A 14,842-nucleotide genomic window follows, 5' to 3' on the forward strand; every position below is an offset into this window, starting at 1 on the left:
CAGAAGCGCGTGAAAGAGCGTGGCCCTGCACGCGTTTGCGGCGTTGACTGTATTATGGCGACATTTTGTTTTCGTTGATTTCTTTGTATTTTCCCCGTGAGCGCGTGCTGTCGGCATCGGGTACTACAAAGGGTGGCATCACCCTAAGAAGAAGGACATTGAGGCACCCTAGGGTGGAGACATCTCGCCATTTTGTCCCACACATTTATTTTTCTTTTTTGTTCAAAAGCGCGTGAAAGAGCGTGTCCCTGCACGCGTTTGTGGCGCTGACTGTGCTATGGCGACATTTTGTTTTCGTCAATTTCTTTGTATTTTACCCGTGAGCGCGTGCTATCGGCATCGGGTACTAAAAAGGGTGGCATCACCCTTAACAGAAGGACATTGAGGCACCCTAATGCCCCCCTTTGTGGTACCCGATGCCGACAGCACGCGCTCACGGGGAAAATACAAAGAAATCGACGAAAACAAAATGTCGCCATAGCAGTCAGCGCCACAGACGCGTGCAGGGACACGCTCTTTCACGCGCTTCTGAACAAAAAATAATGTAAAAGTGGGAACAAAATGGCCAGATGTCTCCACCCGAAGCAAAGCGCACATGAAGGCACCCTACTGTCACCATGCCTGCAACGAACAACATGTGCTTTGTATGATGTACGAGCAAAGTGACTGCAACTTAAAGCCGGGGTCACACTGCTTATACATCGTACAAAAGACAGTCTGCATACAGATTCGAACGCGAGTCACCGCGAGGTCCATGCTTCGAATGCCGCATGGTAATGATTCCAAGGAGAAAACTTGGCACGCGGCATTCGAACTTCGGATATTGCGGTGAGTCGTGTCTGCAGACTGTCTTTTGTATGATGTATAATCAGTAAGACCTGATTTTTGTCACCGCACGTTTTAGTCACTATCGTGTGCCCAAATATTCGCGGATTACTATCAAAATATTCGCTCCCCCTTCACCTTCGAAAATCTGGAGGCAATAGACCCTTTTCAAACGTACATCGAGCAACATTGGTGGTCACCAGTGCTTGCTCACGAAGCGCGTGATTGCATATGAGTCCTCGCCGAACGCTGACACCAACGTTATTAGATTGGCTCAGTTACGGAACTGCTTATAGACGCCTGCACGCACGAACAGACCCCCCCCCCCCCCCCCCCCCTCACTCATCATGACTCGCCTCCCGTCGTTTGACGCGCCGGACAGCTGCTAGTGTAACTGCAATGTAGTCTATGGAATACGTACGTTTCGAAGCGCAGCGTCTAGTTGGCGCTCCAACGTACTCCAAGGAACACACAGTTCGTAAACGAAAATATAGATGGCGCTTCGAACGACGGAAGGCGGACTGAAGTGAGTGAGGGTGTACGCCCTTCCGTGAGAGTTCCACAACTGAGGTAACCTAGTAACGTTGACTGACACAGCCCTCGTGTCCAATCCATGCTCAGAGTATGTGATCAAGCAATGGCGGAAGGGCAGTGGCGGTGACTTTCGAAAGTGGCCCATTGTTGGGCGGACCACCAAGATCTAGATGCGAGGCTTTGGCACTGTTTCCTCTCCACAAGACTAAACGTAACCCCATATGTTCGGACGCCGCGGACCATTGGCCGGGCCAACTAGATCACGCGAATATGATAACAAGTGCGACAAAGGGAGTAAATGAACAGTACACACTAAAAAAAAAAAAAAAAGAGGTGTATTGTTACACCCTTTGTCCCATATAATACACCCCAAATTTCCGTTCGAGGTACAGCGCACTGACGTCGATCTGGCGGTACTAACTTTCACGGGAGGCTTGATAGCCGTGGGGTACAACTTATTAAAATAGGTAACGTACGCGTTACTGACTACAAAAAATAATAATCGTTTTCTTTTGGCCTTATTGCAAAATATCAGTGTTTTCTTCGTGTGGTCTTTGATACGTACTTTAGGTCTTTAAGAAGTTATATCGCACCGATATCAAGCCCCTCGAAAATTTGCGGGCGTCTGTTTGGCTGTGGTGCACTGTACGTCGAACTAAGGTTTTGGGGTGCATTATATGGGACAACAAGAGTGTAATGTGATACCCTTTTTTTTAGTGCAGCGCTGCCCGTTATCAGACATTTAGTGCGACGTTATGGATGAGAGCAAAGAGGGCTTATCAGTATCTAGGTGGTGTTGGGCGGTCCCGCCGTAGCCGAAAATGCAACAAGCCATGAATTGAGTCTGACAAAACATAATTTTTGTGTAACAAAGATACCCACAAATCATAAAACAAATTCATAATTTTTTTTTTAGTGAAAAGGAGATGAAAATAAAAAATTTCTTGAATCAGGCCGCATTCAATTCGTATAATTGCTTCAGCCTACCGCGATAGCAAATTCACAAACACGACCAGCGCCCTGACGATACTTTTGGTACTGCTTGATTCGTTCCAGCAGATCGCAGCGCCTGCTGCGGTCGGACTTAACATGAAACAGTGCACAGAACAAGCTGGAAATGGCCGTGATACCGTTCAGTTATTTCGTCCTTGCCCCCAATAACGAGCCCGAATATGTTCTAGTGATTACGGGTTGGGAGGGGGGAGGGGGGGGGGGCGGACCCTAGAATATATATTATTTATTTGATCCTCGAAGGATCTCTTTCTAGGGCACGCGCGTAGTAAAACCTTCGATGTTTCTGAAGGGAACTCATGAAATGAAAGCCTAACGAGCAGTACATCAGGCAGCTATTGTTCGTCAAAACACCGTCGCACATCTTACGTCTGCTTCGAGCTTCTCGGCGCAGGTGTAGTTGCTGAACACGAGGACTCCAAACCCCGTGTAAAAAGAGTTTTTTTCCGCTTGCCTGCCGAAGGTCGTATTGATGCTTTTTTTGAGGAGGTTCCAGTCGGGGATCAAGCGCAGGAAGGAGAGCGTCAGGTTGGTCCGTTCTGCCTGCCTCTTCAGGAGCTCCAATCCGTAGAGGGCTGTGGTGGTCGTGTGGGACATTCACAACGCGGACACACTGAGTCATCTCACACGAACAACACCGACATGACGGAAGAAGTGCGGGGCGTTCCTTCAATTGGCATGCGCAACGTGCAAGACCTCCACGCGGTGCATCGTGCCTGGGAGTACCACAAACATGGTAAACACAAGGAACCACAGTGCTTGAGTAAAAGCCAGAAAAAAAAATTCAGCAATACTATTTCTATTCCACACTATCGACAAACGAATTTATTTGACTTCATTTATTTTCAAATGTCGCAGACTCGCTTGCAGGGGTATGGGAAGACTTGCACAAAACATGAAACAAAATCTAACAATATACAATAATGAACAATACAATTGATAAATCAAAAACACATAATCAATAGTTTTCGATGCAAACAACAACAACAAACAAGCAATTTTTCCAAGCGGACGTCGCCAGGCAGTGAGTTGTGAATGTCAGCTGTTCATGGAAAAAAGCTCAAACGAATCTCAGTGCACGTGGAGGAAAAGGTGAACTATTTAGGTGGCAGTAGCTTATCGGAAAAGATGCGTTTACAAAATGTATGGGTCAGTTAGTGATAAAGCGTCCAATAAGTTCAAAATGTTACGTTACCGAATTTTTCATCGTAGAGTACCAGAATGTGGGTGAATCCATCCTCTTTCATCCTGGTAATTATGACCTCAACATCCTTGACCTCGATGTAGGACGCAAACATCGAGTCTCTGTCGCCGAAAAAACTTGCCATGTGCTCACAGTTTTGATTGACGATGGCGAGGTGCGGTAGATGCATTCGCCTAGCCCTCGCACCCAAGAAGGCCGCCCGCCCGCATCCGGTCACCGTGATGAGGCCGACCATGCCGGAGTTCCGAAGCCTGCACACTGCGACAGAGCACCCGACAAGCGCGAAAAGCGAATGTTCAGATACGGATGTTCAAGCAGCAGCTTGTTTTTGAAAGAAAGCTAACATACTAAAAGTCACGCTTGACTTTTTTAGAGGCCGGAAGCCTATAACATTCATGCTCAGATCTTGCTGACTCTGTTATTCTTGTGGTATAAAATGGAACCTCTTAATTCGAGCAATTCTCAAAGTCGCGATTTCAGTTAGAAAAATAAGTAGGTCGTTTCGAGTCTAGTGGCCTTTTCTTCAGCAGGCTCGGAAAAAGGCTGTGAAAAGGTTCGTGCGGAAGGGCTGTTTGCCCCACAATAAGGAAGATAGAGAGGATTACTGAAATAACTTTTGGTTATGTGGTAAACAAATTAGAAGAACAAGAAAAAGAAAAATAACATAATCAAATAAAAAGAAAGTACAAAGAAGAATAGTCACTCATGATGGTAATATGATACCCGTAAGGTAAATAAAATCACAGTCATAGTTGGCGTACAAGCGGAGTATGGCAGAGAAAGGCACTTCATCAGTTAGCGTATGGCATGGTCATCGATGACAGGGATGTGCAGTCGGTGGTCGTAGAGCACGCAGCTTCCTTCTTCCTTGTGGCAGCCGTCTTCTGTTCTGAGGTGCCAAGGGTTCGTCAATTACGAATCGCCCTCGGGCCTCGGAATACCGCAGAGTGTCCCCAAGTTTGATAACGGCTCGAAGAAGGTCTGCACTTGCCTCCACCTTGTCCTTCCACCCGTTGTCGTCATCTTCTTTTTTTTTAAATTCTATTTTCGTGCAGTCACTATTCCATCTTATATTTCTTCTTTTCACAGCGTTGTTTACTTGGTTTCGCTTGTGTATATACATTTCATCATAGAGGCTTTCCGAGACTGAAGCCGAAGTATTCTAGTAGACTGTAACTGAAGTGATGAAAAAGAGACCACCGGCTTTATTTGATATATTATTTATATAGTGGTTTTATTTTATATAGTATTTTATATACAGGCTTACATATAATTTAAGCATATATTTGAAGTCATAAACAGCGCATCCTCATGCACTGCAACATCGCAATGTATAAAATTACACAAGAGAATCGTCTATGAGAGTTTGCTGCTGTGGTAGTCTTCAACGGTCCCCCAGGCAGGGTCATGTCCGCTCGTATACTTCGGTGGTGCCTCGGCTGCACAAATTGAAATTCTGAACCCTTCCGGAGATCTCCAGTGGGTCGGTGGAGGGAGACGACTTCTCGACCTTCCTCTATATCAGGGATACCTGTACGCACATTCCCATCATCGCCTTCTCCCCCATTCTAAGCATTCTTCCTCTCCCACTTCCTGAAAAACGACGACTATGCCCCCTCCCTGGTTAACGAATAACCAATTTTGAGTCCACCTTTCTTCGTTCTGTTTTATTATAGTTATAATGAAGGCAACCTGGCATACACACGTCTACGTGACAACGGCTTGTAAAGTGAAACTTATAAGTACGTTTTTCCGCCTAGTTTCCGCCTGTTTCTTGCAGCGATGTACGATAAATGTCAGTTCACACGACAATAATGTTTCTGGTTCGAGTGGTTCTAGGTGAGCCTCACAAAACTGGCTTCTTTAATCGTCCTTATAAATTTAGAAATTCAGTCGCAAACATACTTAACTGAAACGCGCAACAACATACTTTTATCCCTGAGGCACACCTAAGTCCACAAAAAAAGAAAAAAAAAAAGTGCGGGGGCTTTTTAATTTCACCAAAGTAAAAATTGATATGCGCGAAATCTGCAATACCAAAATCAACCAAGAACAACGCCCTAATATGTTGGCCACTATTGTAATTTCATTGCTCTACAACGAGTAGCAATAAAGCGCCCAAAGGAATGTTAAAAACATGAACACAAATGATTCTTTCGAATGTCTAAAATGTCGGCACAGCCGCCTCGGTGGCTCCGAGGCAAAGTGTCGCAACCTATCCCCAGGAGGCGCTTTCGACTTCCGGTTGAGGTGCCCGCAATATATGATGAGGCTCATTGCGGAGGAAGGGCCGCCTAACCGACATTTCGGTTGCACGTCAAAAGATCCACAGGTGGTCAATGAATCCTCAGTCTGCAGCAGGGGGTGCCGGACGCTCTACGTTAGTTTGGAACGTAAGACCTCTAAATTTGGCTAAAAATGTCGGCACCACTCCTTCGTGCGACGAAGGCACTCAGTACCTTCGGAAGAAACAGAACATCTTCAGAAGCTGGTTTGTCACTCGCCGTGAAGTTGCACTTAGTTTACTCATTTACGAATCCTCCAATTGAAATCTTGCATTAAAAGTTGACCGCAAACTTGCTTTTGGTATTGAAATAGCTGAGAAGATAGGGGCGAGCTGGCGAACTTTGAACATGTCAAACACCCGAGTCTAGGAAAAAAACAAACAAACAAAAAAACAGTAGACAACACAAACACACAGAGGTCTTCTCGCACGGGACTTTCCTATTAATTTTATTTTTCTGTAAATTTGCTTGTACTAGCTTTATTTCATTCTTAAAGAAACACAGAATTCGCATGTACTTTTTTGTGTGCCCATGTATAGGAAAAGTATGTCACGAAACTCACTTTCCCGAAAAAAAGTAATTTTAGTGAAATATCTACGGAGCGAGACTCATTTGAGTGGTTCTAAAACACGCTTTTCTTTTTCGGCATCAGAAGTGGACAAGCCCATTTAAATATAAGTCTCGCGACGTCAAGGTGCTGCTACTTTTTTTCTTGCGGGTAGTGTTTATTTTTTGACATACCTGTCCTATCCAGACTTTTAAAGAGAGCAGGCATTGATATTGAGTTGACACATTTCTTATTTTACACAGGCTTACTGCACTACACTCTAAAAAAAAGGAAAAGAAAAAGGAGAAAACCGTAAGAACGGCTTGTTCTTTTCCCTTCAACTGACGCACCCCCGTGCAGATACAAGAAGAAAAGAACAACGAGATGTGTTTTTCATTCTCCAGGCAAATGGGAGGAAATGACCTCCCGCCCGCCTCATCTTCTTCCAGTTTCGTTTTTCGGGCACGTCGCACACGTTTAAAAAACAGCAATACAAAACGTAATTAAGCTGACTAAGCGTCATCAGCAATGAAGCCGGTCAGTGATTCAGTGCACCAGTTCAAACACGCAGGACACCTCGGTTGCAGTGATGCTTTTACTGCTAATTTCGACAAAGGAGCAAACGAGTCCGTCAGAAACAGCAAAGCTCCATACCAGTGCCAGCAGCGCTAAGCACACTGGGCTAAAATGGCCATCTCCGCGACTTTGCGTCCAGGTCAGGCAGGTCTTCCTGACGGGTGCCTGCGTGTCTTCTTCGCTACGTTTGGGTCTGTTTTTTTTTACCGAGTGCCATATTAGACGATAAACGTGGTTTTGTATTTCAGTGAGTCACCAACATCACCATGGCAGTGTTGAGCATTGCGAACGAAGTCTGGAATCGTCGTCGACGTCTCTATGAGTTTCGCGTGCCAGTGGTATAATGGCGAGACGATGTCATGTGTACGGTCGTAGGTCGACATTCTGCTTCACATGAAAGAGTTTAATAAGACAGATTCAGGGATTAGGGTGCAACCAATCGACCTCTGGATAGTCATGTTGGAACCCTGGTCTGAAACTAGCTCTTATCGTACAGTGACCAACGTAACCCTCGTCTGCAATGTACCGTTGCCCCGTCCCCGAGTGCGATTAGGCTCTCAGGGAAGGGCTGGACAGGCTTGAAATATGACGGAAAGGAAGCACCCTATATAACAGTTTAAAATGTTAGCATACAAATGAATATAACAGAACGACCGATGCTAGGTAGGCCGGAAAGTTTTTAGTCGGCAGTCGGGCTTGTATCCACAAAGCATATGCTTGACAGCTCTATCTTTTTTTTTTTTTCTTACCTAACCGATCCCGATTCCATACGTCACTGTTAAAAGACATGTTTGTCACTACCTCAGGCTGTTCATCCTTTTTCAAAAAGAAAAACTGCGTTTGTGCTATTTACTTCGATAATATTGAACATCGGACAGTTGGATCGAGCTCAAAGCGCGATTCAATTTCGAATGCGCATTTTATAGTCCTCATGTCGATGTAAAATTCGCGAGCTCTTAACATATAAGGCTAACCGTAAAAATAACGCACACCATCGTTCAGAAAGTGATAACTTGGGAACACCGAGTGTTCCACGTCATCGATGTCGCTCTGTGGATTCGCCAGAGCCATAAAGTACAACAACCGGCCGGTATATTTTTTTCTTCCGTCGACTATGTATAACTGGGTTCGACATAGTTACTTATTTACGCAAGTAATATCCACCATTTGTTTGTTTTTGAACGCACCACGGCTTTGATAACCGTACACAACTCCTGCAGCAAACTGCGACGACCGCATTCATGTTGGTAGAAATGCGATTTCTCTGCCCGTGAAACATCGTTTCCAGTTGTTGAGTGAATACCCCCTTTAAGCCAGATTCACATGGTACGATTTTGCTCGCGAATTCGCAGCTGCGACGTCGGGCACCGCGCCGCAGCTTACCCCAGGCTTTTTTTGCCGCACGAGGAACATCGCAGCTGAGAAATCGCAAGTAAAATCGCACCATGTGAATCAAGTTTTATACAGGGGTTGATAGACCCTTTCCGAAATTCAGTCTGGCCACTTTGACCACCATCATCATCGGAAAAATGGCACATGTGCCGTACTAATGGCGGCTTTCTGTTTACTGATGAAGGAATAAGTTGAACATACTCCTTAGAAGATAATTGGAGGCTTGTTCATTCGTGACGTTAGCACGATGCGAAGCAAGAGTTGAAAGGAAGATCCGCGTAAGCGTTCATTTCTAGCTCGGGCCCAGCCAGTCTGTTGGTAGCATCAAGGTGATTTAAAGCCCCTTGATTTGTACAACTTTATCAAGCCGTGTACGTGAGTTGACGCTTCGTTCTGACTGGCTGCATCTTTGTTTCTATCGTCACTGAAAGAGATTGAGAAGGAAATATACAGTGAAGCGCACACTGTCGTTTGCCGTTAACTTGCGAAAGTGACGGCGCCCGATAAAATACGGCAGACTCCATTTTCATGGCCGCCATTAGTACGGCAAAAGTTAAACTGCCATTATAGCCACCAGATGGCACTGAATTTCGGGAAGGGTCTATTCACAACGAACACTGCCGCCACACACGAACAGCGCAAAAAAAAAACAAACAAAAAAAAACACGAAGCTTTGAGCTTTGCGCGTGCAAAGTACGAGACGACACGGGCCGTCTCGTGCGCTGCCGCCTACCTCCTACTGTGAATTAAAATTATGGCGGCGTCACGCATGCGTGGAACGCTCAGTGAGATTGGTCTTTTGTATGCGGTAATTGGTGAGAGTACAAACATTCTTGCACCGCCCCGTCCAACACAAGTGTTGGTTTGGGAGCTCATTGTTACCTTCCCCATTTATTATCCTTACAACAGCACGGGTGATAGAGGCGACACTTACTCTGTTCGTCGTTCCAGGTGGCGGGCATCCACAGCGGCTCGACTATCGGCGCTGTCGTCCCATTCGAGTGCTCGGATGCTAGGAAGTCGATAACAAAGTTCGCCTTCCTCACCCACTCGTTCTCTTCCTGGAGTTGGTGATTTCTGTTCATCATTATTCCTGCAACGTGAGAAGAGGCTGATTAATTTTGATTCACGAACTCGCACTTGGCCATTCCAGTACGTAAACAACTCTAAAATTATAAAGTAAAAAAGAGTTCCGATTGACCTTTTATGGTCGTGTATCCTCGTTTCCTAGGCAAATAATATATTGTTTGTGTTTCATGGCCGCCGGTCCCACGGCGGCCATGAAAAATGACAACATGTGCCCTTGTTTTAGGCGCGATTCTGACGCTTAGTCACTACCTAAAAATATTTAAGTCGCGTTATAGAATAGACAATGGGCCTCCTTTGGGTGTGGCCGGGTCATTCCATGTCAAACGTCCCAGACGTTGCGCTCGGCCCCTTCCGATTTCTAAAAAAAACAGTTCATGGCCTTTCGCCGCAATGTACGTAGCCATGCCCTGAAATATTTTTGTCGAAAAATAATTTTTGATGACGTGAGCGCGGCTTTAACTTTTAAAAACAGCGTGAAACTAGGCATCACTCAATAATTGATGAAAAATCTGCTTTTTAGTGAAACACCCAACAATATGTATTTTTTAAATATGCACGGATTTCGACTTACAATGTGGTTGGGCTTGTAAAGTTTTGTTTAATTTAAATATTTTTTAAAAAACTAAGACACTTTAAAAATTTTAACTTTTTTGTTATTTTATCAAAATATTTAATTCTTCCCGGGACTTAATATAACTTTTTGCTGACTGTCCTGCAGGTATATAATCTGTAAAAAAATGTTTAAAACCGGTCAATTAGATATCTCACAGTAAACAAAAATCCTGGAGTTGCAAAAAAGTGCGCTTTGACGCATAAAAAGCCGCTTATTTCACCCTGAGGTGGTCCAAGTAAAAATACAAAATATGATGGGTTTGAAAGAACAATCGACAATCTTTTGATTCTGAAAGTTTGATCAAAGCAATTTTTGTTTAAAGCGAGAAAACAGTTTTTGAAGTTGAACTCTCGCACCACAATCTGGCGTGGCTTCTTAACGCCTCTTCGCCGCACAGCACGCCAGCTGCGTCTCGATAGCTGACACGATTAGGGCCAAAGAAAGAACTGAGTTTTCTGCCGCTTCCCCTTCTCCGTCTTTCCGTCTGCAAGGGAAGAAACGGTGGGTATCGTGTAATAATCGGAGGTGCCGCCAGTGCGTCGCCATAGCAGGCCCGTTGTGCCCTTTGTACCCGAGGGCGGCTCGAAACGCGATGCCTAATACGTGACGTGGACTTCTCCTAAAAGGGAAACGCGATAATATTGCCGCGAAATCTAGCTGTCTCGCATACTGCGGTGAAAAGCGGAACTATTCAGCGACGCAAGAATTTGCCGTTTCAAAGCTGATTTAAACACAAACGAGGCGTGAGCCTCCTAACTGCGCGCATTCGTTAAAGGGCAACTCCGCTTCATTTTTGGTTTTGAAAAAACAATGCAGTCCTCTTCAGTATTGCCTAGGAAGACCACACGTCAAAAATTACGACGCAGTTCTGTCTAAATGTTTTTTAAACGGTCCTGCAAACTTTGCAACTCGCCAAGTTGCCGAAATCGGCTGACTCGAGCGGGCGAATTCAGGCGCAACCAACAGCGCAGTCAAGGCTACGGCATGGGCGGAGCCAACATTGAGCTAAACGTCATCACCATGGCCCCCTTTTGCTTGTTTTTACTTCTCCGATCGAGCGTAGCGCATGACGTCAGCAACGTTCCCTCTCGGCGCTCAGCGGTGTCCACGTGATTGGCGCACGCGCCTGCGCAGCGCGCTTCTTGGGAGCAGACCAACCGCCCGCCGTGGTCCCGCCGTTACCGCCGTCTTCTGCGTCACAACCACCGTCGTCGTCTCACCGTTTGTGATTATTGCCTCTCGGAGTTTCGTCCACACTATGGACACTAGGTGCGCAGAGTCGCAGACTTATGCCGCCGTTGTGCAGACGTCGTCGAATGCCGTAGACACCAAAACGTGGCGAAGAGTGCGGTGCAGACGACACTCACGCCTGCCGCACGCCCGCCCCCATCCCGCCCATCGTTGGGCCGAGGATCACGTGACATCTCGTACCACGTGATGGCCATGTACTTGGCGGCCCGAGACCAATGTTGCCGGACGGAGCCGAAGTTTCGGTTTAGATTTCCGCTCGTGTTTAAAATTAGATTTAAAAATATACATCCCATTTTTCGCGAAGCAAACGACGTAGTGTCTTTTACTAGGGCTTTTTAATTCGAAATTACTCATTACCCCGAAATCTTCGGAATTGAGCGGAGTTGCCCTTTAACACCACATCGCCTCGTCGTATGAGATTGCCCGTTCACAGGGATTTTGTGTTCCTGTCTACATCTTTCCTGACGTCGGGAAGAGAGAATGTTTGTGATGGTGTACATAAGAAACAGCTAGCTTACTAGTGTATGCTCTTACCTGGCAGCGCTAAGCATCTGCTGATATCAAGAAAGTGGAAGTCCACAGGAGGACACAGCCGCGCAAAACGGTCAAAATAGGAAAAGCCATAATGCAACAAGAGTAGGAAAAAGCCTTTTCCCACCAAGATGTACCCGACTACTCGAGGTCCTGCTTTCTACCTGCGTGAGCACACATTGACAACGTCACACGCTTTGCCGGGCTCGACGTTGGCGTGCTGTGCAGAGAAGAGGAGCAAGGAACGACGCCATGTTGCGGCGCGAAAGCTCAACTTCAAAATGTTTTTTTCCTCTTTAGAACAATATTACTCTAATTAAACTTTCAAGAACAAAAGGAAATAAACTCTTTTGTAGAAGTCACCATGTTACGTATTTTTTTCTTTGGGCCACCTCAAGGCAGAATTGACGGCTCTTTAAACGGCAAAATGCAATTTTGCAAAAATTTAGTTTTTTTTTTCTGAAAGATATTTAGTTGTACAGCCTGAAACCTTTTTTGTGTACAGTATACCTACAGGGCTGTCAATAAGGGTATTTACAGTCGCATGCAACAAAGCCATAGTTTGTAACAAAACTAAAAATATGCTAAAGTGCTCATATAGCATAACTGGACACTCCGGTCGACCGCTGGGGGTCACTTGCCTCTGCATTGTGCTGCCTGTAAATGCCAGCCCCAATTCAATAACATCACCATCATCGGGAGGGGCACAGATAAAACTATCAGGGAATTATTGGAAGCGTATGCAATAACAAAAGAGGGGCAAGATGCATGCGTCAGCCAAACATCGGTTTTTCTTCACAAAAAAGAAATTGCCTATCTTGACACGTGCTGAAGCGATAGTGCGGTTTATTTCGTTGGTGTTTTTTCAATAAATGTTTAGTTGTGAGTTCAGCGCTTGTGTCGTTCACACCTTCCTTTCGTCCTGTGTATTTTTTGCGCGCTGTTTATTTCCGTTACCATGAACCAACTCGCCTACATCACGACACTAATCATATATTCCTTATTTTTAAAACTGCCTTGAGCATACCAAATTCCATGACCATCATCCTTATTACATAGCAATCCAAATACCGTAGGTTTTTTAGGCAAAAATATTCCAGTGTTCTGTAAAAAATCTTACTTTTCATCAATTATTGAATGACTCGTAGTTCCACCTCCCTTTTGCTAGTTCAAACCGCCATCACCTCATGAAATTTGTTTTTCGTCAAAAAATATGTCAGTGAGGCACCACAAAGATTACAGTGAAAAGCCATCAATTTTATTTTAGGAGTCGGAGGTGGCCGTGGGACCTTTAGCATGGCATGGAGAAGTGCTGGTCACTTGATGCCGCCCGTCGCTTAGGCATCGCGTTTCGAGCCACCCTCGGGTACAAAGGGCACCACAAGCCTGCTAATGCTACGCGCTGGCGGCACCTCCGATTATTACACGATACACGCCGTTTCTTCCCTTGCAGCCGGAAAGACGGACAAGAGAAAGCGGCAGAAAACTCCGTTCTTTCTTTGGACGTAATCGCATCAGCTATCGTCGCAGGGGGCGTGCTGTGCGGCGAAGAGGCGTTAAGAAGCGACGCCGGGTTGTGGTGCGAGAGTTCAATTTCAAAAATTGTTTTCTCGCTTTAAACAAAAATAACTTTGATTAAACTTCCAGAGTCAAAAGATTATCCATTGTTCTTCCAGACCCACCATATTTTGTATTTTTACTTTGACCACCTCAAGGTCGATAAACGTCTGTTTATGCGTCAAAACGCACTTTTTGCAACTTCAGGATTTCTGTTTACTGCGAGATATTGAAATGAACGGTTTTAAACATTTTTTATAGACTATATACCTGGAGGGCAGCCGATAAAAAGTTCTATTAAGTCCCGGGAGCAATTAGATATCTTCTAATAAAATAACAAAAATGCTAAAATTTTCAAAATTTTATAGATTTTTTAACTGTTTAAATAAAACAAAACGTCACAAGCCCAACCACATTGTAAGTTAGAAGCCGTGCAAATTTAAGAAACATATTGTTGGGTGTTTCACTAAAAAGCTGATTTTTCATCAATTATTGAGTGATGCCTAGTTTCACGCTGTTTCTAAAAGTTAAAACCGCGCTCACGTCATCAACAATTTTTTTTTTCGCCAGAAATATTTCAGGGCATGGCTACGAATATTGCGGCAAAAGGCTGTAATTTTTTTTTTCTTTTTAGAAATCGGAAGGGGTCGAGCGCAACGTCTGGAACATTTGACATGGAATGACCCGTATATGATATATATTTCTAAAGTAAAAAGCGAGATCGGTGAGTACCTGCGAATATTGCTGTTTTTGGTCATACATGGTTTGGTATTACAAATGGGGAGAGTTTACCGTTAAAGCAATTTGTTCCAGAATTTAATAGTTTGTAGATAAAGAGTGTTTTCTTTGCACAGCGTGGTCTTTTTTTCATTTTATTTTTAGGCACGGAGATTGACCTTTTGGAAAATTGGCTTTTCGGAAGCATATTCACGAGCTATTTTCTGGACAACTGTTGCATATTTGTTTCTGAAGCTTCTTATAGCTATTGATATATACAACTTACAAACGTGTGTTCAATTAATTAGGATTGACGTATAATGTTTGCTGTAAGACTTGCGTAAAAACCAATAAAAATGTCAAAATAAGACGAAAATCGTTTGATAGTACGAATGCAACGCGATGGGTTGTCAACACAATTGATCAACTTCTTATGCAGAGACCATTAAGTATGTGCTCTTCGCAATTTCGCATTTGGTTTCGCTAAACAAAGTAATAAAGTTCAGGCAAAATTGCATCCTTTCAATACCCGTGCCACACGGGCAACTCGAATGCCCTTTACAACGAATGACATTTGTGTGATCGGCGAATCAGCTCGCAATCTGTCGCGCATGCAATGCGCCACGCCCGGCGTGTCGCGTGCTGATTGGCCGTCCGCTCAAATGTCATTCGTTGTAAATGGCATTCGAGCTGCCCGTGTGGCACGGGTA

At 44.8% G+C, this 14,842-nt stretch overlaps 1 protein-coding gene across 1 annotated transcript in view; it reads right to left on the minus strand.

The window, feature by feature from the left end:
- Positions 1-9,350, minus strand: part of LOC8041502 (glutamate receptor ionotropic, delta-1-like) — a 192,569-nt gene extending 183,219 nt beyond the window's left edge. Inside the window, exon 1 of the mRNA XM_040206800.2 lies at positions 9,309-9,350. Coding sequence (XP_040062734.2) covers positions 9,309-9,336 — 28 coding nt within the window. The 5' untranslated portion in view covers positions 9,337-9,350. The remainder of the gene's footprint in view (positions 1-9,308) is intronic.
- Between the last annotated feature and the right edge of the window lie 5,492 nt (positions 9,351-14,842).

Source organism: Ixodes scapularis, unplaced genomic scaffold, assembly GCF_016920785.2.
Source record: "Ixodes scapularis isolate PalLabHiFi unplaced genomic scaffold, ASM1692078v2 PGA_scaffold2__306_contigs__length_199485367, whole genome shotgun sequence".
Classification (NCBI taxonomy): domain Eukaryota; kingdom Metazoa; phylum Arthropoda; class Arachnida; order Ixodida; family Ixodidae; genus Ixodes; species Ixodes scapularis.